A 23,061-nucleotide genomic window follows, 5' to 3' on the forward strand; every position below is an offset into this window, starting at 1 on the left:
TATGATACTAACATACTAGCTACATGACAACAGTAACATCTAAATGATACCACTTCTCCATATCACTGCTGTATGATACTAACATACTAGCTACATGACAACAGTAACATCTAAATGATACCACTTCTCCATATCACTGCTGTATGATACTAACATACTAGCTACATGACAACAGTAACATCTAAATGATACCACTTCTCCATATCACTGCTGTATGATACTAACATACTAGCTACATGACAACAGTAACATCTAAATGATACCACTTCTCCATATCACTGCTGTATGATACTAACATACTAGCTACATGACAACAGTAACATCTAAATGATACCACTTCTCCATATCACTGCTGTATGATACTAACATACTAGCTACATGACAACAGTAACATCTAAATGATACCACTTCTCCATATCACTGCTGTATGATACTAACATACTAGCTACATGACAACAGTAACATCTAAATGATACCACTTCTCCATATCACTGCTGTATGATACTAACATACTAGCTACATGACAACAGTAACATCTAAATGATACCACTTCTCCATATCACTGCTGTATGATACTAACATACTAGCTACATGACAACAGTAACATCTAAATGATACCACTTCTCCATATCACTGCTGTATGATACTAACATACTAGCTACATGACAACAGTAACATCTAAATGATACCACTTCTCCATATCACTGCTGTATGATACTAACATACTAGCTACATGACAACAGTAACATCTAAATGATACCACTTCTCCATATCACTGCTGTATGATACTAACATACTAGCTACATGACAACAGTAACATCTAAATGATACCACTTCTCCATATCACTGCTGTATGATACTAACATACTAGCTACATGACAACAGTAACATCTAAATGATACCACTTCTCCATATCACTGCTGTATGATACTAACATACTAGCTACATGACAACAGTAACATCTAAATGATACCACTTCTCCATATCACTGCTGTATGATACTAACATACTAGCTACATGACAACAGTAACATCTAAATGATACCACTTCTCCATATCACTGCTGTATGATACTAACATACTAGCTACATGACAACAGTAACATCTAAATGATACCACTTCTCCATATCACTGCTGTATGATACTAACATACTAGCTACATGACAACAGTAACATCTAAATGATACCACTTCTCCATATCACTGCTGTATGATACTAACATACTAGCTACATGACAACAGTAACATCTAAATGATACCACTTCTCCATATCACTGCTGTATGATACTAACATACTAGCTACATGACAACAGTAACATCTAAATGATACCACTTCTCCATATCACTGCTGTATGATACTAACATACTAGCTACATGACAACAGTAACATCTAAATGATACCACTTCTCCATATCACTGCTGTATGATACTAACATACTAGCTACATGACAACAGTAACATCTAAATGATACCACTTCTCCATATCACTGCTGTATGATACTAACATACTAGCTACATGACAACAGTAACATCTAAATGATACCACTTCTCCATATCACTGCTGTATGATACTAACATACTAGCTACATGACAACAGTAACATCTAAATGATACCACTTCTCCATATCACTGCTGTATGATACTAACATACTAGCTACATGACAACAGTAACATCTAAATGATACCACTTCTCCATATCACTGCTGTATGATACTAACATACTAGCTACATGACAACAGTAACATCTAAATGATACCACTTCTCCATATCACTGCTGTATGATACTAACATACTAGCTACATGACAACAGTAACATCTAAATGATACCACTTCTCCATATCACTGCTGTATGATACTAACATACTAGCTACATGACAACAGTAACATCTAAATGATACCACTTCTCCATATCACTGCTGTATGATACTAACATACTAGCTACATGACAACAGTAACATCTAAATGATACCACTTCTCCATATCACTGCTGTATGATACTAACATACTAGCTACATGACAACAGTAACATCTAAATGATACCACTTCTCCATATCACTGCTGTATGATACTAACATACTAGCTACATGACAACAGTAACATCTAAATGATACCACTTCTCCATATCACTGCTGTATGATACTAACATACTAGCTACATGACAACAGTAACATCTAAATGATACCACTTCTCCATATCACTGCTGTATGATACTAACATACTAGCTACATGACAACAGTAACATCTAAATGATACCACTTCTCCATATCACTGCTGTATGATACTAACATACTAGCTACATGACAACAGTAACATCTAAATGATACCACTTCTCCATATCACTGCTGTATGATACTAACATACTAGCTACATGACAACAGTAACATCTAAATGATACCACTTCTCCATATCACTGCTGTATGATACTAACATACTAGCTACATGACAACAGTAACATCTAAATGATACCACTTCTCCATATCACTGCTGTATGATACTAACATACTAGCTACATGACAACAGTAACATCTAAATGATACCACTTCTCCATATCACTGCTGTATGATACTAACATACTAGCTACATGACAACAGTAACATCTAAATGATACCACTTCTCCATATCACTGCTGTATGATACTAACATACTAGCTACATGACAACAGTAACATCTAAATGATACCACTTCTCCATATCACTGCTGTATGATACTAACATACACTACTAGCTGCATGAGAACAGGCACTGAGAAATGATCATTCATTTTTAAAGGGCCTGCTAATTTTAAACCCATCGGTGTCCCAAATGGCACCCTATTCCCTATACAGTGCACTACTTTTGACCAGGGACCATAAGGCTCTGGTCAAAAGTAGTGCACTACATAGGGAGTTTGGTGCCATTTGGGAAATACCCAGTGTGCATGTATCTGGTGGGTTGAGGGAAGGAGAGGACTCAAGTTACCCAGTTTGTCAGAGTCGGACTGATCCTGCAACTCTTCATCTAGCTCTTCTTGACCATCCTCATCGTCAGACTTCCCTCCGTGAGGGTCGTCCCTGACCTTGTTGCTGTTGGCACTGGTACGAGGCGTACTGCTTCCTTTGCTCTTGGCTGCAGCCGAGGCAGCTTTCACCAGGGCTATCCAGTCCTGTTGGAGGAGAGAGACTTGTTTTTCCTGCTTAGCTTTTTTCTATTTTGTTTTGTTGTGCATTGTCCTTGTTGTTGTTTGAAAAGCTCTTTAAATCCAGTGTATTCATATTTTGTTATTAAACGTAGTATTAGAGACTGGTGGTTAGATAAATGCATCTACTCTATAGGCTGCTGCTGTAAGTTAGTTAGGGTGCTTAACAAATGGAACCCTATTACCTATATAGGAAATAAATCAAATGGTATTTGTCACATACACGTGTTTAGCAGATGTTATTGCGATTTATAGCGAAATGCTTGTGTTTCTAGCTCCAACAGCGCAGTAATATCTAACAAGTAATATCTAACAAAATACACAATCTAAAGTAAAAGGAATGGAATTAAAAATATATAAACATTTGGAGGAGCAATGTCAGAGCAGCATAGACTAAGATACAGTAGAATAGGATAGAATACAGTATATAGATATGAGATGAGCAATGCAAAATATGTAAACATTATTTAAGTGACTAGTTCCAATTATTAAAGTGACCAGTGATTCCAAGTCTTGGTGTATAAGGGCAGCAGCCTCTAATTAGGGTGCCATTTGGGACTCTGACTTAGTGTGTGGAGAAATAACAGGCTTAACCGTGACTAAACAGATCATCTAGGTGTAAGACTAGGTCACGACCTTGGTCGGTGAGAAAATAGTAAGCCTCAATAGTAAAGAAATCAATATATTTAGCCTGCAGGGACTTGTGTTTGAACTATTAGCTACTACTTTCCAAGTGTACTGCTGCACAATAAAAGTAAAAAATTCTAACAGAAATAAATGACATCTTAATCAAGTAGTAAATAAGATTAGACTCTGGTCTCCTTGAGAGTGTCTGCTGGTTGGAACAAGGGAGAAGCCAGCAAGTCTATCCTGCCAAGACTGTAGGAATCAGCCTTCGCATTAAATCCAGCAATTCCCTGTTGCCCTTTACCTTCTGAAAAAGAGGGAGAAGTGAAATAGAAAATTATGGTATCCTACACTGTCTACAACAGACTTTCAGGAATTTGAACTTGCCTTCTATTAAATCAGTATATCTAAAAACGCCAGACTCCTGGCTGTAACGCCAGACTCCTGGCTATAACGCCAGACTCCTGGCTATAACGCCAGACTCCTGGCTATAACGCCAGACTCCTGGCTATAACGCCAGACTCCTGGCTATAACGCCAGACTCCTGGCTATAACGCCAGACTCCTAGCTATAACGCCAGACTCCTAGCTATAACGCCAGACTCCTAGCTATAACGCCAGACTCCTAGCTATAACGCCAGACTCCTAGCTATAACGCCAGACTCCTAGCTATAACGCCAGACTCCTAGCTATAACGCCAGATCCTTAGCAATAATGCCAGGCTCTTACTAAGCTACATGTTCCTTACTTCTATTGGAGTAATGCTATCCAGGCCGTCATTGTAAATAAGAATTTGTTCTTAACTGACTTGCCTTGTTAAATCAAGGTTAAATTTACAAAAAAAAAAAAAATTAAATATGCTCATGCTGATTCCAGAAGTGATTGTATGATCATGTGACCAGCTCACCTGTCCTTTTGCATCATGGGGCATAGATTTGATATGAATTTTTTTCACACAGCGAATAACTCCATCATAAAACTGCACCGTGTAGATACCTAGAATTTAACAAAGACACTTCAGTTGGGACGGACACAATTGCAAGTCATTGTGTTGTGTGTATTGGCCATATGGCCTGCTAATGCTTTACAAATAGTTAAAGTGATAAATACCCTCTTTGTTTACAGATTCAATCTTTGCAGGATAGTAGCGACAATCTGTCCATCGAGCAAGCACCTCTTCACCATCTCTCAATTCCTGTAAAACAAGTCAAGCCAAACACAAACCTCCATTACTCAAAATATGTATTTAACAAACACGTGCCATGTGAGACAAAAGTCTGAAATTATACTGAACCAAAATATAAACGCAACATGTAAAGTGTTGGTTCCATGCTTCATGAGCTGAAATAAAAGATCCTTGAAATTTAAGAGTGGGGGGCGGTGCTTAGGAGTATTTCTGTCTGTAATAAAGCCCTTTTGTGGGGAAAAACTAATTCTGATTGGCTGGGCCTGGCTCCCAAGTGGGTGGGCCTTTCTATGAACTGTAACTCCGTAAAATCTTTAAAATTGTTGCATGTTACATTTATATTTTTGTCCAGTATAGATACTGTAGAAGCACTAAATGTTGTTTGATTTAGGATGTAAGGAATTGCTTGTAAGGTTGAAAGTGTAGATCGAATATTAAAGGCCCAGTGCTGTAAAACATGTGATTTCCTGTGTGTTAAATACATTTCCACACTGAGGTTGGAATAATACTTTGAAATTGTGAAAATGCCACTTTAGTGTAAGAGCTGTTTGAAAAGGCCGCCTGAAATTTCAGCCTGTTCTGGTGGGATGGAGTTTTGGCCTGCCTGGTGACATCAACAGGCTGTAAATTAGTTAATAGACCAATAAGAAAGAGAGTTCCAAACCTCTCTGCCAATAACAGCTAGTTTTAAGTTTTCCCCTCCCCATTCAGACCACTCACAGACAGTCCTAGCAAAATTCTTACTTGAGAAATTGATCTTTGCTAAGATGCTATTTTTGGATCATTTTATTTGAAAACAATCACAGTAAGGTACTAAATTACTTAATATTGAGATAAAAATGGCTGCATTGGACCTTTAAGGCAAAGAGAAAGGTTGTAACACAAAAAGCTCAAAGATAAATGTTACAAACATATGACAGTAACACAAAGAGCAAAAACTTGAATGACACAGAATGAGCCCCTTTAGACCACAGAATAGCACTGCAGTATGGAAATGCCTAAACTCTGGTATAGCTATGTCAGATTCAGTTATGCCTCAACAAAAATGATCTGATGGTTTTGACCAAAGCTGTGTTATGTGAAGAACCGAAACAGTGAGTGAGACAAGGAGTTAATAATTCAGCCAAATCACTGCAAAATGAGACACAGGGAATGTATGTATACTTGTCCCGGCTGCGGTAACTCTGTTTGGTCCTCTGTGCTCTCTGTACATCCAGGAAGCTCATCAAGGCGAGATGCTGACATCTCGCTGAGTCTCTCCTGGTAGAAATATTTATAAGATATAAGGCATAAACAATTTGTTATTTATTTTAAAACGATAGTTTACTCAGAATCGATATGTTACTACTATCCATCTATCACTCATCCGATTGATTGCACACTTTCAACCATCTACAACAAAACTCCTCATGAGGCAAACTGTCTCTAGCCCAGAGAAGGCTGTTTTTGAGTACTTGGCATGCCATATGTGTTTCATCAAATCCATCCATACATTGCAAGCCACAATACATGTGACACTCCCAACTCATATTCTCTCAATTCCTCACATCATCATATCTTCTCAAATGGAGAAGAAGGTCTGAGGGGAGGGACCTTGGACCTTCTCCTCCAATACGGTTGAGAATGCATCAAGGAAATAGGATGCGAGGAATCGTGGAGAGACGAATTGAGAAGTAGTCTGTGGCTGGACAAAAACACCTACAGTTATCTCCCCCTCCTCTTCCTTCAGTCCCTCTTTACGGAGTGTTGGCCTTTCAAGAGGCCGCAGTCGAGTGCTGTCCCAGGCGATCCACTCATCATATCGATGGCTCCAACGATCAAAGTGGACAAGCATCTTCCCCTCATCGAAATCGATGTCCTCAATGCGTGACGAGTACCTAGAAGGTTGTATAAGAAAGAAGGCAAAAGAAGACAAGAACAAAATGTCTATTATGTTACATGTATATCTATCATTATGCACATGATTACATAAAGGAACTTGACTGTTACATACCATTTTTGTAGATAGTCTTGAGCTTCAATTCTAGCACCGACTTCAAAAGTGATCCCTGGACGATTAGGTGTCTTCTTGCTCATCTTCACAACATCTATGTTTCAAGACTGATGATCTGTCTGTCTGTGGCAGCTGAAAACAAAACAAAGGTAATGGATAGACCATGTTAAGCATCCGTCTTTCTCTTTAATGTAAACCACACATACGAGACCCTCTGCAAAGATGAACTATCTGTTCAATTGGCACCATATGGGAAGGTAATTAGCTAGCTAGCTAGCTATATGGCTTAAGTAACAGAATGAACAATATTGTCTTGTTGAACTAGCTTGCTAGCATGATAGTTTGCTCACATAGGTCAGCAGTATTCCAGTTGATTCATAAAGGAAAAACGTAATTCGAATAGATAGCTGGCTAGCTAGCTAACATCCTCTCTAGTAAACCAACTGTCTTTCAAACAAGCTGTTCAGACATGCCATTAGCCAAAATAGATTCAGACCCTACGCTTGTTTACAGCTGCATTGGGGTCAGACAGGATTCCTGGCTCAGAAAATGTACCTCAATCGAGGGATGAGAAATGCCTTGTACTCAACAACTGTTATACAGAGAAGATGAATGACTACTCGTTTTTCCATAAAAGTTACCTTTTTGTCCTCATGATAGGTAGCAGAAGCCACAGCAGCAATTCCATAATGGCAGATGTGGCTACTATTAATAGTCAGTCGTTCAACCTTCTCGGTGTAACATTTGGAATAATGGGACAATTCAGAGTACAATGCATTTCTCATCCCTGGATTGACGTACATTTTATGAGCCATATCTTGTGCAGGCACCGTAGTGTCTTAATTTAAACATGAAGCCTGTCCGACGCCAGTGCAACTATAAGCAAGTGCAGGGTCAGAATCTATTCTGACTAAAATTACACCACCACCATACTCACCCAACTGGCACTTTCTACTCATTAAAACATCATGCACAATCATTCATAACAGTACTAGTTAGCTAATTAATCAACTCGTATGTTGAGTTGACTAGCAAACGCCACCACATATTTTCATATTATTCGTTAACTAGCTAGCTAGCTAAATGTACGTACTAGGATAGTTAGATAGCATAATTTACTAAACTAGGTAGCTAGTTAGCAGGCTATCGTAGACTAGCTAGCTAGATTATCGCTAGCTAGCTAAAGTCACACAAGCGGTTGGTTGGATAGCTTGCTAGCATGTCGGTTATTAAAAGTGGCAAAAGTCAAGTGATAAAACAAGCGTTATATTAACATTTAATGGCCGAACAAATATGATATTAATTTGCAACAAAACGTTTAGCTAGCTGGCCGTTAGTTGTCCATTTACCATGGTACCTAATGCTACAGTAACTAGTTAACTTTGCAATAAGTTAGCTGGCTAAAGTTATTTTTTAACTGGGCTAACTAACGTATTGCTAGCTAACTAAACGATGGTGATATGACAAGGGCAAAGAAAGTTAGATGAATATATTAATGAAATCCATCTATTTCACAGATTAAATGGCAAGCGAACTACCATTTGGGTTAGCCATTAGCTTGTCCGACGACAACGCTAACTTGCTAGCAGCAAGCTAATTCGCCAAGCTCTGCAGAATAATAGCTAGCCAAAAACTGTTAGCCAGCTTCTAGCTATCTCATGGCATACATTTTCATGTATTTTGTGAGTGCATTGTCCTCTTTGGAATGTATTGCAAATTGTTTTACCTTTGCGAACACATTTGGTAAATGATAGTTATTGTTATTAAGTCATATCATGAGTACATATCAGTCTTCTTCCCATTCTTCTGCTCAGATATTTACCCTAAATAAAATAGAGGGCGTTCCAACGTAACAACGTAAGCACACACCATAATCACATGACCTACACTGAAGAACAACATGTCTGCATTGTAAACAGTACTGGAAATGTGTCTCTAGAATACAAGACTATCACATAATATTCTTCAATCAACGTTAGCCAGCGTAAGGTCAACACAGGTAAGAGAGAGAGACGTTGACAACTATCTGACGTTGCCTGACAGTGACAACGTTGAAGTAAGAGGTCAGATTGAAAGAAGGGGGAAACTTTTCTACTGTCTCCTGTTTTCAATGTTAGGATTTTGATTAATCCAAGAAGGTATTTTTGTCAGACACAGGGTAGCAATCTTTACTTGTTTTAGCGTGTTCTCTTCTCTCATTTGACTAACAAGCTTTGTACTCTTTTCTTGTGCAAAACCAAGATGATGCTGATGAAGAAGATGCGGACTGCTGCACGACTCAGGTCTCAGTTGTGGAGTCTGAAGATGCCTAGCCTCTGTCACAGAAGCTTTGCTGCCATCTCCACTTACAAAGCTGTAATTTTTGACATGTATGGAGTTCTCATTCCGTCACCTGTCAAATTGGCAACAGGTATGTCATATAGGCCACACAATGTGCCACACAATGTACCACACAAGCCTTGTATAACCCAACATCAAAAATAGGCCATTACGGTAGGCCTACTTATTTCCATTCAACTCCTAATGGAGGAAAGGGCCTCAATACATAAGGGCGGCAGGGAGCCTAGTGGTTAGAGCGTTGGACTAGTGACTGAAAGGTTGCAAGATCGAATCCCTAAACTGACAAGGTACAAATCTGTCGTTCTGCCCCTGAACAAGGCAGTTAACCCACTGTTCCCCGGTAGGCCATCATTGAAAATAAGAATTTGTTCTTAACTGACTTGCCTAGTTAAATAAAGGTTAAATAAAAAATAGACATATAAGTCAATATAGTGCAACATAATATTCTTGGTCTCTTTTTCTCCCTAGTGTTTGAACAACAGAACAGTGTTCCTCTGGGCACGCTGGGCAGGGCCATCAGGACGGGTGGGGAGTTGAACGCGTGGAAGAGGTTCATGCGTGGAGAGATTGGGGCTGAGGAGTTTGTGGAGGCCTTCGGCAGGCAGTGCAGTGAGATAGTGAGCTTATGTATACTACATCACGACTAGCCATGTCTCTCTGTACCTACAGCCTGTACCCTATGGGCCCTGGTTAAAAGTAGTGCACTAAACAAGGGAATAGGGTGCCATTTGGGATTCAACCCACATCTTCATTCATTATCCCTCTCTGCTGCTCCACCCTCAGGCAGGATGTCCTGTTCCCATTGGCTCATTCTTGTCTGATCTGACCAGTGGGCCAATGACCAGGCCTCTACCCGTCATGATGAAGGCCATTTTGTGTGCTCGCTCCAGGGGCCTGAAGACTGCTGTCCTCAGCAACAACTTCTTCCAGCTGAACGGTGACCCCTTTCTGCCTCTGGACCACTCTCTCTTCGATGTGGTGACTAAGCATTTTATGTTTACATCTGCTACGTCCCAAATGGCACCTATTCCCTATATAGTGCACTACTTTTGATCAGAGCCCTATGGGAGCCCTATAGGCCCTGGTTAAAAGTAGTACACTACATAGGAATAGGGTGCCATTTGGGACGAGACATTATGTAGTAATGATAGTAAAGGTAACAAATAGTAGCTGTGTAACAGTTAGTAGACAATACTATGTCAAATTTCAGTGTTTGAGTGCAGAAATGGCATTACGAATACAATGCAGACTTCCTCTCTCTCTCTCTCTCTCTGTCCCCATCCTGTCTCTCACCATCCCTCTTTCCCACCTCTCTCATTACTGCTGTACCCCCGAACCATTCCTCTCTCTCCCCCCTCCCTTCATCTCTGGTTGTAGATAGTTGAGTCGTGTAGGGAGGGCCTCAGTAAGCCAGATCCTAGGATCTACCACCTGTGTCTGAACAGACTGGGTGTCTCTGCCCATGAGGCTGTGTTTCTGGATGACCTGGAGTTAAACGTTAAGGCAGCTGTCCAGCTAGGGATGCATGCTATCAAGGTGAGTGAGCTCCATCTCTGCATTCAGAACTCCCCCATACCCATGCCACTCTATCTTGGAGATTTTGTGGTGTACTGTGCAAGTGACTGCAACCTAGTGAATGATCTCGCTGTTTCATTGAGCAGTGTTTCAAGTTCTTCCCCAAGCTTCGTAGTAGTCACCAAACACTAGGGAACATAACCCACAGACTCTGTGACTGAGCCACTGGTGAGTGATAGATATTGTTCTCCAGGTAGGGGACCTTGCAGTGTCAGTGAAGGAGCTGGAAGGGATGCTGGGGATCCCCCTGTCAGGGTTTGTTCCTGGTCCTGACTCAGCCCCTTGGGCCACAAAGCTCCCTATGGACCGACTCACACAGTACCTGAGGAAGGCTCTCCATCTGTCTGACGAAGGTACATCTATCCATTTCTTTAAAGAAAAGAAAACCTTGCACACTACTCTTGCCAGTATAACTGTAGTTTAAAAGATTACGTATCGGCCTCTTGGCCTTTGTCAGAGCTTTGTCAGAACATATATCCATGTCAAAACTTCTGTCTAGAAATGGATAGAACTGATATTAGCTCAGTGTTGTCAGTACAAAGTCCTGTAGCCTCTAAAGGCGCTGGGGGAAGGGAGGACCAGGAGATGTATGTTGATCTATGATGTCTGTTTAGAAAGCTCTCCTATATGATGGATGCGTCCCAAACGGCACCCTATTCCTAAAAAGGGCCCTTGTCAAAAGAAGTAGGAATAAGAAGCCATTTGGGACACACCTGGTGTCTCTATTTACTGTTGTTGATGCTGTCTGTCTCTATATCTGAAGCAGACCCTGTTGCTGTCCAACAACTCAGCCCCAGCCAGTCAAACTCCTTATATCACTTGACCACTGGAGGGCGCCATCTACTCCTGAGGAAACAGCAGAAGACCTCCCGAGCCATGGAGACAGAGTACAGGTTGGGTTCCTCCAACACACCACCTACCTAGCTGTGGGAATTAGATGGGTGTGAGATGGAAATGATCAGCATCTGGATTGATTATACGTCTCTTCTATCTAGATCACTCTGTCTGTGTCCCAAACAGCGCCATGTTCCCAAATAGTGCAGCCTATGGGCCCTGGTCAACAGCAGTGCACTATAGGGAATAGAATGTCATTTGTGACACCATTTGTATTATTCAACTTTTTGTTCAGTTCCAGTTGAAAGAAGGTTTCTTCATACATCACTCTATTCTCTGTACTCCACAGGATGTTGAAATCTCTCAATGGATCCAGCATCCCTGTTCCAGAGATCATTGATCTGTGTGAGGACCCAAGGTGAGAACGCACACTGCCTGACAGACACACACACATAAACAAGCACAGAAACATACATACACTCATGCACGTTACATAGTTCTGGATGAGTTTTTTTTTATCCCGTTTGTCTGTCTCTGTCTTCTTCCTGTATGTGGTTATGTTGTCCAGTGTCCTGGGTGCTCCCTTCCTCTTGATGGAGGTCTGTCTAGGGAGGATGTTCAGTGACCACTCCCTGCCAGGCCTGACCCCTGGGGACAGGAGGGCTTTGTACCAAGCCATGCAACACACACTCTGCCAGATCCACTGTCTAGATACTAGAGTAGTCGGCCTGGAGGACTACGACGAGCCAGGTAATTAATGTATTTAGCAAAGATGGTTTTGTGCCATTCTCTATATCTCTGTCTCTCTCTCGCTTTCCTCTCTACTTCCTCTCTCTCTCCTTCTCTTTCTTTCACTCTCTCCTTCATCTTCTCTCTCCCTCTCCTTCTTTCTCCTCTGTAGTGGATTACATGGGGCTTCAGGTACGGTGGTGGACTCAGCAGTACAGGGACAGTGAGACCCCGCCCATCCCAGCCATGGAGAGACTCATACAGTGGCTTCCTCTGCACCTCCCCAAACACCAGAGAACTACGCTGATCCATGGAAGCTTCAGGTATAACACACACAGCATGTACATATTTACATAATCAGCAGTAATATTTGTATTTGAAAAGTCCTGATTAGGTGTGCATCCCACATGGCACCCTATTCCCCATATAGTGTACTAATCCCATTGATCTGGTCAAAGGTAGTGCACTATGAAGGGAAAAGGGTGCCATTTTTAACACAGCCGTGGTGAAATGAATCCAACCCAAAACTCCCTCTGGTCCATAGACTGGAGAACCTTGTGTTCCACGCAGAGAAGCCAGAGGTGGTTGCGGTGATGGACTGGGGCCGTTCCAGACTGGGTGACCCTCTAATAGACCTGACCTTCAGCTGTATGGGTCACTGCCTGCCCCAGGACAACCCTCTACTGACAGGTACCATTAAACCACCTAACCGTACCACTGCACCCTACCAGGCCCACAGATATAAAACTCAAATGGCACCCTATTCCCATGCGCCTTGGTCAAAAGTAGTGCACTATATAGGGTGCCATTTGGGATATAGCCTAGAAGTAGTATGCATTTACACTGAACCAAAATATAAACACAACATGTAAAGTGTTGGTCCCATGTTTCATGAGTTTGAAATAAAAGATCCCAGAAATGTTCCATACGCACAAAAAAATGTATTTCTCTCAAATTGTGTGCACAACTTTGTTTACATTCCTGTTAGTGAGCATTTCACCTTTGCCAAGATAATCCATCCACCTGACAGGTGTGGCATATCAAGAAGCTGATTAAACAGCATGATCATCACACAGGTGCACCTTGTGCTGGGGACAATAAAAGACCACTCTAAAATGTACATGTGGTTATATTATGTAAAAATAATGGTGCAACGTTAATAGATCTAATATTATTTTAGAACAAATGCTCTTTCTCCCACGTTGGATATGGTCGCTGTCTGCAGTTCTGAAACATAATCTTCAGTGCACCATAGAATTGGCACCTTTCCCTATGTTGCTATGTGCATAGTAGCAAAATGAACCAGCATATTGGGATTGAGAACAATGCCTTAAGCATCAGACGGGATTAGTTTTACTGAGGGTGGTCGGGTAATGTAATTATGTGCAATTCCAGCCAGAATAACCTGCTGTTTTTTGGTCCTCTGATAATACTAGTGCCATGCGAATCAACATCCCTGTGTTTTGAGAGAAATGTCTGAGTTTGACAAGAAAACAATAAGTGATTTGAAAAATTTAACATAGCCTATATACACAACATTGTCAAAAGTATGTGGACACCGGCTCGTCGAACATCTCCTTCCAAAATCATGTCCATTAATATGGAGTTGGTCCACCCTTTGCTGCTATAACTGCCTCTACTGTTCTGGGAAGGCTTTCCACTAGATGTTGGAACATTTCTGCGGGGACTCCATTCGGCCACAAGAGCATTAGTGAGGTCGGGCGATTAGGCCTGGCTCGCAGTTGGCGTTCCAGTTCATCCCATAGGTGTTCGATGGGGTTGAGGTCAGGGCTCTGTGCAGGCCAGTCAAGTTCTTCCACACCAATCTTGACAAACCATTTCTATATGGACCTTGCTTTGTACACAGGGGCATTGTCATGCTGAAACAGGAAAGGGCCTTCCCAAAACTGTTGCCACAAAGTTGGAAGCACAGAATCATCTAGAAATCATCTAGTAATTGAATGCTGTAGCGTTAAGATTTCCCTTCACTGGAACTAAGGGGCCTAGCCCGAACCATGAAAAACAACCCCAGACCATTATTCCTCCTCCACCAAACTTTATAGTTGGCTCTATGCATTGGGGCAGGTAGTGTTCTCCTGGCATTCGCCAAACCCAGATTTGTCAGTCGAACTGCCAGATGGTGCAACGTTATTCATCACTCCAGCGTTTCCACTGCTCCAGAGTCCAATGGCAGCGAGCTTTACACCACTTCAACCGACGCTTGGCATTGCGCATGGTGATCTTAGGCTTGTGTGTGGCTGCTCGGCCATGGAAACAAATTTCATGAAGCTCCCGACGAACAGTTCTTGTGCTGAAGTTACTACCGAGTTCCAAACTGCCTCTGGAAGTGAGTGTTACAACCGAGGACAGACAATTGTTACACGCTTCAGCACTCGGCGGTCCCGTTCTGTGAGCTTGTGTGGCCTACCACTTCGCGGCTGAGCCGTTGTTGATCCAAGACATTTCCACTTAACAGCACTTACAGTTGACCAGGGCAGAAATGTACTTGAACTGACTTGTTGGAAAGGTGCATGCAACTGTTTTTAGTCTGCTGTAATAAAGGCTTTATGTATTTATTTTTTTCCGTTAGAACAGACTCTCTGGTACACTTATTTAGTGTTGTTTACTGTTCCAAATGGTCAGAGAAAATCATATTATTGTAATCTAACAGCACCTGTTTGGCACATAATACTCATGCAGCGCTTGCTCCTATACCCTCCTTTATCTGGACCTCCAGTAGTTACCACAACTAACTCAATGTCTTCCACACATCTGACTTCCCCTTTCCCTCCTGAGCAACCAGTAAACATTCACCTGTTTCCAGTTTCTTTTTCATGTCCTCCACATCCATTTTGCAGTCGACATAACTGTGTTCGGAGTTTGTTTATAACCAATTTATTGATGTGATTATGATAGGCTATAGGTCAGGCCATATTGGTCACATGCATGCGATGCTTACATGTTTTACATAAAGAGAGTATGGGTTGAGTGAAGAGGGAATGTTTTTCCTAAACAAATTAGGGATTTCGTTAACAATACTTTTCAGTCAGAATCAAGACAGAAACTAAATAGCTGTAATGATGTGGCAGCTTCAGCATGGACAGCACAATAAACACTTGTTGTGGTGCCTTTTCGCTGCAGTAGGGAGGAGAGCGAGACAACGTGCGCCAGTCACACATGCACTCGCTGTAATTCTTTTTTAACACATTGTGACCATGGGGCTCTTTCTTGAGTCATTTGTGTGTCTTTAATTATATAATCAAACAGTGTGCTTAAAGCATCAGACAAGTTCAGTGCATATGTAGTTGGTTTTATTCACATAGGGTGTGTCTGTCTATATATGGAAAAATAAGTTTAAACATTTTGACCAATCGATTGGTTGAAAGAACAGCACTATTCTCGGTCAACCAATATTTTTTTTTAGTTGGGGACAGCCCTAGTATGGACAGGCATAAGCTATGGACAGCTAACACAATTGCATTTTATTGATGGCAATTTGAATGCAGAGATACCGTGACGAGATACTGAGGCCCATTGTAGTGCCATTTAATCCACTGCAATCACCTCATGATTCAGCATGATAATGCACGGCCCCATGACGCAAGGATCTGTACACAATTCCTGGAAGCTGAAAATGTCCCAGTTCTTCCATGGCCTGCATACTCACCAGACATGTCACCCATTGATCATGTTTGGGATGCTGTGGATCGACTTGTACGACAGCGTGTTTCAGTTCCCGCCAATATCCAGCAACTTCCCACAGCCATTGAAGAGGAGTAGGACAACATTCCACAATCAACAGTCTGATCAACTCTATGTGAAGGAGATGTGTCGCACTGCATGAGCCAAATGGTGGTCACACCAGATACTGACTGGTTCTCTTATTCACGCCTACCTTTTTTAAAAGGTGTCTGTGACCAACAAATGCATATCTGTATTCCCAGTCATGTGAAATCAATAGATTAGGGCCTAATTAATTGATTTAAATTGACTGATTTCCTTATATGAACTGTAACTGAAATTGTTGCATGTTGCGTTTTATATATACTGCTCAAAAAAATAAAGGGAACACTTAAACAACACAATGTAACTCCAAGTCAATCACACTTCTGTGAAATCAAACTGTCCACTTAGGAAGCAACACTGATTGACAATAAATTTCACATGCTGTTGGGCAAATGGAATAGACAACAGGTTGAAATTATAGGCAATTAGCAAGACACCCCCAATAAAGGAGTGGCTGTGCAGGTGGTGACCACAGACCACTTCTCAGTTCCTATGCTTCCTGGCTGATGTTTTGGTCACTTTTGAATGCTGACGGTGCTTTCACTCTAGTGGTAGCATGAGACGGAGTCTACAACCCACACAAGTGGCTCAGGTAGTGCAGCTCATCCAGGATGGCACATCAATGTGAGCTGTGGCAAGAAGGTTTGCTGTGTCTGTCAGCGTAGTGTCCAGAGCATGGAGGCGCTACCAGGAGACAGGCCAGTACATCAGGAGACGTGGAGGAGGCCGTAGGAGGGCAACAACCCAGCAGCAGGACCGCTACATCCGCCTTTGTGCAAGGAGGAGCAGGAGGAGCACTGCCAGAGCCCTGCAAAATGACCTCCAGCAGGCCACAAATGTGCATGTGTCTGCTCAAACGGTCAGAAACAGACTCCATGAGGGTGGTATGAGGGCCCGACGTCCACAGGTGGGGGTTGTGCTTACAGCCCAACACCGTGCAGGACATTTGGCATTTGCCAGAGAACACCAAGATTGGCAAATTCGCCACTGGCGCCCTGTGCTCTTCCCAGATGAAAGCAGGTTCACACTGAGCACATGTGACAGACGTGACAGAGTCTGGAGACGCCGTGGAGAACGTTCCGCTGCCTGCAACATCCTCCAGCATGACCGGTTTGGCAGTGGGTCAGTCATGGTGTGGGGTGGCATTTCTTTGGGGGGCCGCACAGCCCTCCATGTGCTCGGCAGAGGTAGCCTGACTGCCATTAGGTACCGAGATGAGATCCTCAGACCCCTTGTGAGACCATATGCTGGTGCGGTTGGCCCTGGGTTCCTCCTAATGCAAGACCTCATGTGGCTGGAGTGGGTCAGCAGTTCCTGCAAGAGGAAGGCATTGATGCTATGGACTGGCCCGCCCGTTCCCCAGACCTGAATCCAATTGAGCACATCTGGGACATCATGTCTCGCTCCATCCACCAACGCCATGTTGCACCACAGACTGTCCAGGAGTTGGCGGATGCTTTAGTCCAGGTCTGGGAGGAGATCCCTCAGGAGACCATCCACCACCTCATCAGGAGCATGCCCAGGCATTGTAGGGAGGTCATACAGGCACGTGGAGGCCACACACACTACTGAGCCTCATTTTGACTTGTTTTAAGGACATTACATCAAAGTTGGATCAGCCTGTAGTGTGGTTTTCCACTTTAATTTTGAGTGTGACTCCAAATCCAGACCTCCATGGGTTGATAAATTGGATTTCCATTGATTATTTTTCTGTGATTTTTGTTGTCAGCACATTCAACTATGTAAAGAAAAAAGTATTTAATAAGATTATTTCATTCATTCAGATCTAGGATGTGTTATTTTAGTGTTCCCTTAATTTTTTTGAGCAGTGTATTTGTTCAGTATAGTTATGATTCAATAGTTCAACACAGTGGTGGTTACATTGTGTTTCCTACAGGTATATCTGACAGGGGCCTAGTCCAGCTGGGTATCCCCACTGTAGAGGAGGTGATGGGGCAGTACTGCAGCTCTATGGGTCTGGAGGAGGGAATCCCAGACTGGAACTTCTACATGGCCTTCCACCTCTTCTGCCTGGCAGCCAGCCACCAGGGGGAGAGCAAGAGTACCATTGCAGGTACCAGAACATAGACCAGAGTTTAGGATTGTGTCTCAGGCAATATCTTCAACGAGAATTAATAAAGCTTCGTAAAGGTACATCGTTTGGATCTTATAGCTTGTCAGCTATTACTTGGTCCTCTGTAGCTGTTGGAAGAGCATTACTCTTGCAACACCAGGATAGTGGGTTCGATTCCCAGGACCACTCTATTTTTTTTAAGTATCTGCATGCATGACTAATTTGCTTTGGATAAAAGTGGCATATATTACTATTATATTATTTAGCTAGCCTAATAGTCTGTCCAGATTATATTATTACTTAGCTGGCCTAACAGTCTGTCCAGATTATATTATTACTTAGCTGGCCTAACAGTCTGTCCAGATTATATTATTATTTAGCTAGCCTAGTCTGTCCAGATTATATTATTACTTAGCTGGCCTAACAGTCTGTCCAGATTATATTATCACTTAGCTGGCCTAACAGTCTGTCCAGATGATATTATCACTTAGCTGGCCTAACAGTCTGTCCAGATGATATTATCACTTAGCTGGCCTAACAGTCTGTCCAGATGATATTATCACTTAGCTGGCCTAACAGTCTGTCCAGATTATATTATCACTTAGCTGGCCTAACAGTCTGTCCAGATTATATTATTACTTAGCAGGCCTAACAGTCTGTCCAGATTATATTATTACTTAGCTGGCCTAACAGTCTGTCCAGATTATATTATTATTTAGCTAGCCTAACAGTCTGTCCAGATGTTAACCTTACATCTGTTTTATGAACAATATGTAGTTGTAGGCTTAACTATCCCTCCTTTACAGGACAAACTGGCTCTGGGAGGTTAGCTGAGCAGGTGGCTGACCTGGCCTGGGACTTTGCCACCAAAGAGGGCTTTCGTATCTTCAACGCCATGCCCAGGGCGCCTCATGCAGGCACTTCCCCTTTAAAGGGGCAAGTAGCAGAGTGACTGCTTTGTTGTTTTTCAAATCCTGGATTGCCCCTTTAAGACCAGATTTCAGTAGCTGAAGTGATTGGCGGCATAGAGGAAGTCGTCTGTTCTTTTTTGGTGCTTAAGTACACATTACATTACTACATTTATACCCAGGATATTGTTTTTCCAACAGGAAAAGGTCAAAAATAACTGGAGCGGGACTTTAAGGGATGTCTTAGAGAGGATGACTGCCCATCCTACCCAGACTTCCAGAGCTCAGCTGTTCATCCACTATTCCCTCCAGGAGCCCTGGGCTACTGTCTCAGCCAGGAAACGGCAGCCTTCCCTGGGCAGGATCGCCCCAGGCCGTAGATGGCCTAAAGCTGATAGGGGATTGCTGTGCCTCAGAATCTTTTGCACTTGTTTTTCTCTTCCTGGCTTTTTTCTACTGATAGCAGCTGTTTCCAAAAAGGCTTTACTTGCAATAACTGTGGTTGTTTTTTTCCCAACAGAACTTCATCTCTGGACAAGAGTGTCCGCTAGATAAATACAATGTAAATGTCCACTAAGGTCTATTTCTCAGATTATTTACATTAGTTCAAACTTTATGGAGCCTGAAGATGTTATGGTCAGCAATGCTTGTCAAGTGGTCCTGGGCTTTACTCAACCATTACTCTAATTAAATAACCCACACCAAGTATCCAGTCAGAGATGTCAGTATATTACACGTCATTACATTATTGTATGACACAACCACAGTCTGTTATAACATTGTATATTCTGTCAAAATAAAGTATATCACTATTTTCTTCTACATGACTGACCAAATAGCTGTGATGTCCAATGTGGATATACATGATTTTATCAAAAGGAAATATTCCTCTAGAATTCATGATACTGTATCATATCATCCAACATTGGGTTTGGAGTGCAAAGACAAAACTATAGTTGTGAAAATATCCCTGACATTCAATGACAATTCCATTGGCATTTACTGTGTTTCACTAGTAAGAAAGTAAGCGTTTACATTTGTCAGGAGTTATAAAATGATGTAGAGGAAATGAAATATGAACTAATTCACCATTAGTGAAAAATAAAACATTTGTGCAGTCAAGAAGACTATTACTATATACTCAATGTCAACCCTATCAAGGTCACTTGAGGTTGTTATCTGGTGTAACTCCCAGTATTGAGTCCTCTGCCCGTTTATGCGCCTCCATGGTAACCTGCAGCTGCCAGTATCTGAGGTAGAGCCACATCAAGCTACCATTCTTCCTCTTGTCCATTTTCTTCACGTTGAGGAGGCGATTGTTGCCTTTGGCACAGTAGCGGTCGTTCTTAAAGATATCCTTCAGGTCTCCCTCCAGATCTGTATCCGTTCCCAACGGTTCCTTCACCACCTTGAGGAGCAGGTTCTTCTCCATCTCCAGCCTATGTTCCCTGGGGAGGAGCAGGTTGCAGTAGGCCCCCTGTCTCTCTACAAGGTCCTCCTCCAGATCCTTCAGCATAGCTGAGGCCCTCTGGTGCCAGTCGCTCTCTCTGGCCAGAGCGTGTTGGAGGATGGCCCCAGCGGCGCCGGATTCTAAAAGCTTCATCTTCTCTTGCTCCAGAGCCTGGCGATTTGAAAATGAAATGTTTATTAAACACAAGATAATACAAACCTCAACCGTGGCTTCAGGGTTTAGTCTAGTGGTTAGTTCCACAGCACTGTGGTTAGAGCGATGGGCCAGTAACTGCAACATTCCCCTCACACCTTCAAGGCTCTTACCAGGCTCCACTAGGAGTTAAAACTAAGTTAAAGATGCATTCTCAAACATTTTGATCATTTCAGCCAGTAGTTTTGAAAGTGTTGCTCATGAGCCAAAAGTGGTCCCCGTTTTTTGTGTACTACTTCATCCAATTGTATACTACATCATCCATTTCTTGCAATTTGTATTCAATCATACAAATTTAGAAATATGTGTGATATGTTACAAATCCAATTTGTGCTATATGTTACAAATTTGCTGTGCTTAAGATCCCGGGGTGCATCTTTAAGTCAAGTCCTCCCACCTCTCGTTCCAACTGTAGCTGTTTTGCGTTCCTCCATGACCTGCTGGCTCTGTGAGATGAGGGCCTGGCGGTACCCCTGGACCCTCTGCCTCTCCTTCTCCAGCTCCAGCTCTAAGATGGCCGCCGCCCGCCGGTTCTCCGTCAGGGTGTCTCTGTACTTCATCTCAAGGTTGGAGGTCACGGCAGACATGTCCTGGTCGTACCGGGCCTTGACCTTTATGATCTCTGTCTGAGACTCTCTGGTCCAGATCCAGCCTGAGGATGGGAGGTTGTTTGGTTATTATAGGGGCGTAGTCCTGACTAGGGGCTTAAACCCAGGACCTTGTGGCTGTTGACCAAACACCTTCTCATATAACAACCCACCAACCTCTCCTCATTGGTTCAACAGTCCCATGTTCAAGCCCGGGTTGGAACTACCCAATCACTTTTCTGCAATATTATATGTAGTGATTGTAATGATAATGTTGTAATGACAACCTATTTGGAGTAGGGCAATGCAGTGAAGTCACCACAAAAGAGTATAAGTCTTGTCAGTGTCTGTCAAAGTAAGTACAAGATTGGCCTACAAATGTTGTCTTCAGTTGTATATACACACCACATGTCATGTATAGTGAATATCCTGTCCTTATGTAACAACACTGTACTGTGCAGGAAACTTACGAAAGGCAGCCAGCCCCAGCATTGGCACCAGGAGGGCATAATTCCATTTGTTCCCGTCAGCAGCAGCACCTCCTCGTGGGTCTGGCCCCATGTTCCATCTAGGGGGATCATTTAAGTTGTTCATGGAGGTGCCCTATTCCAGGGGAGAGTCGAATGTTTATACACGTACCTGTCACCACCACATACATTGTTTTATCTAGCTAGCTGACTAGCGGTTGTTACATACAACCAACCTGACCATAAGGCATTACCTTGACCTAAAATTAGGAATAGTAGTTACGTTAATTAGATTTAAATAAATAGCTAGGCAAGTCAACTAGAAAATATTAGCAGGGGAAACGGTTGGTCTTATCTGATAAACTCCCAAACCACAACATTGGCATGCATCCCACATGACGACTGACACAGCAATGTGGCTAATGGCAGTCTCTCTTTGTTGTCATTGTAACACTTTTATGTCCATTCTTTGGCCTTAACATGAATAGCTAATTAACACCAACAAAACAAGGGCGGTTTGCTAGCACACTTGCTAGCTATCTTGCCACAGCTAACACAACAACACAGCTTTACATGGTGGTTAGCTTGCAGGCTAAAATTAACAACAGCTAACTGAGGCATTGCATTTGTGCACGGCTATTTCAGGCCAAAATAACACATTGCGAAGAAGTACAGTAGATTCATTTTTAAAAATTGAGCAGACGCTCACCTTGACAAAATGTGTCTAGGTCAATGAGCTTTACATTTGTCCCTGGACCTATGGGAAAGAGCATTATACAACGTTTTTACTCAAGACAATCACAAAGAGATCACTCGTGTGGTACGAGGGTGTTGTAGTCGAAGATATAGTCTCTATGTCATTACAATATATGTGTAAAGAGAAATTGTTTATTTAAAACTCAACATTTTTGTCAGTCTTAATTCATTTATTTTATCTAATGCGTGCAGAAATGGATTTAGAACTTGAAGCGTTGTCAAAAGCCATGAGCCCCCCCCTTGTTTTCAAGACGTTTGAGATGGTTTCTTCCAGTGGGCGGGGCCCCAAGAAGGAATTGATTTACCTCCAGTCAGTATAGATCTGTTCTTCCTAGACAGTTACTTTCTAGCTGTTAGCAGTAAAC

At 42.3% G+C, this 23,061-nt stretch overlaps 2 protein-coding genes and 1 pseudogene across 23 annotated transcripts in view; 1 reads left to right on the top strand and 2 right to left on the bottom strand.

Moving 5' to 3' along the window:
* The window catches only part of phf20l1 (PHD finger protein 20 like 1), a 37,828-nt gene extending 28,989 nt beyond the window's left edge, over positions 1-8,839 (bottom strand). For 5 of the 12 annotated variants that reach the window (XM_045719275.1, XM_045719274.1, XM_045719273.1 and 2 more), the window contains exons 1-8: positions 8,704-8,838; positions 6,978-7,109; positions 6,687-6,861; positions 6,149-6,244; positions 4,909-4,993; positions 4,706-4,794; positions 4,104-4,106; positions 2,956-3,139 (exon numbers count right to left, since the gene is read on the bottom strand). In XM_045719275.1, the coding sequence (XP_045575231.1) occupies positions 2,956-3,139; positions 4,104-4,106; positions 4,706-4,794; positions 4,909-4,993; positions 6,149-6,244; positions 6,687-6,861; positions 6,978-7,060 (715 nt within the window). In that variant the 5' untranslated portion in view covers positions 7,061-7,109; positions 8,704-8,838. Of the gene's footprint in view, positions 1-2,955; positions 3,140-4,103; positions 4,107-4,705; positions 4,795-4,908; positions 4,994-6,148; positions 6,245-6,686; positions 6,862-6,977; positions 7,110-7,618; positions 7,642-8,515; positions 8,651-8,703 lie in introns of those variants that run through there. The other 7 variants (XM_045719272.1, XM_045719268.1, XM_045719269.1 and 4 more) reach the window with 7 other exon arrangements.
* A 3-nt stretch (positions 8,840-8,842) lies between these two features.
* acd10 (Acyl-CoA dehydrogenase family member 10) lies at positions 8,843-20,054 on the top strand. Of its 10 annotated transcripts, none has more exons than XM_045717680.1 (14): positions 8,843-8,976; positions 9,219-9,387; positions 9,786-9,934; positions 10,101-10,295; positions 10,695-10,853; positions 11,086-11,245; positions 11,656-11,785; positions 12,076-12,144; positions 12,295-12,476; positions 12,628-12,778; positions 13,000-13,145; positions 18,139-18,315; positions 19,122-19,251; positions 19,425-20,045. In XM_045717680.1, exons 2-14 carry the CDS (start codon positions 9,219-9,221, stop codon positions 19,456-19,458), a joined length of 1,851 nt encoding a protein of 616 aa, XP_045573636.1. In that variant the 5' UTR covers positions 8,843-8,976; the 3' UTR covers positions 19,459-20,045.
* On the bottom strand, positions 19,932-22,904 carry LOC123743214 (coiled-coil domain-containing protein 127-like; annotated as a pseudogene). Its single transcript, XR_006770033.1, has 4 exons — positions 22,650-22,904; positions 21,944-22,076; positions 21,284-21,538; positions 19,932-20,844 (listed from the first exon to the last, which is right to left on the bottom strand). The product of XR_006770033.1 is annotated as a coiled-coil domain-containing protein 127-like (transcript).
* Between the last annotated feature and the right edge of the window lie 157 nt (positions 22,905-23,061).

Source organism: Salmo salar, chromosome ssa05, assembly GCF_905237065.1.
Source record: "Salmo salar chromosome ssa05, Ssal_v3.1, whole genome shotgun sequence".
Classification (NCBI taxonomy): Eukaryota; Metazoa; Chordata; class Actinopteri; order Salmoniformes; family Salmonidae; genus Salmo; species Salmo salar.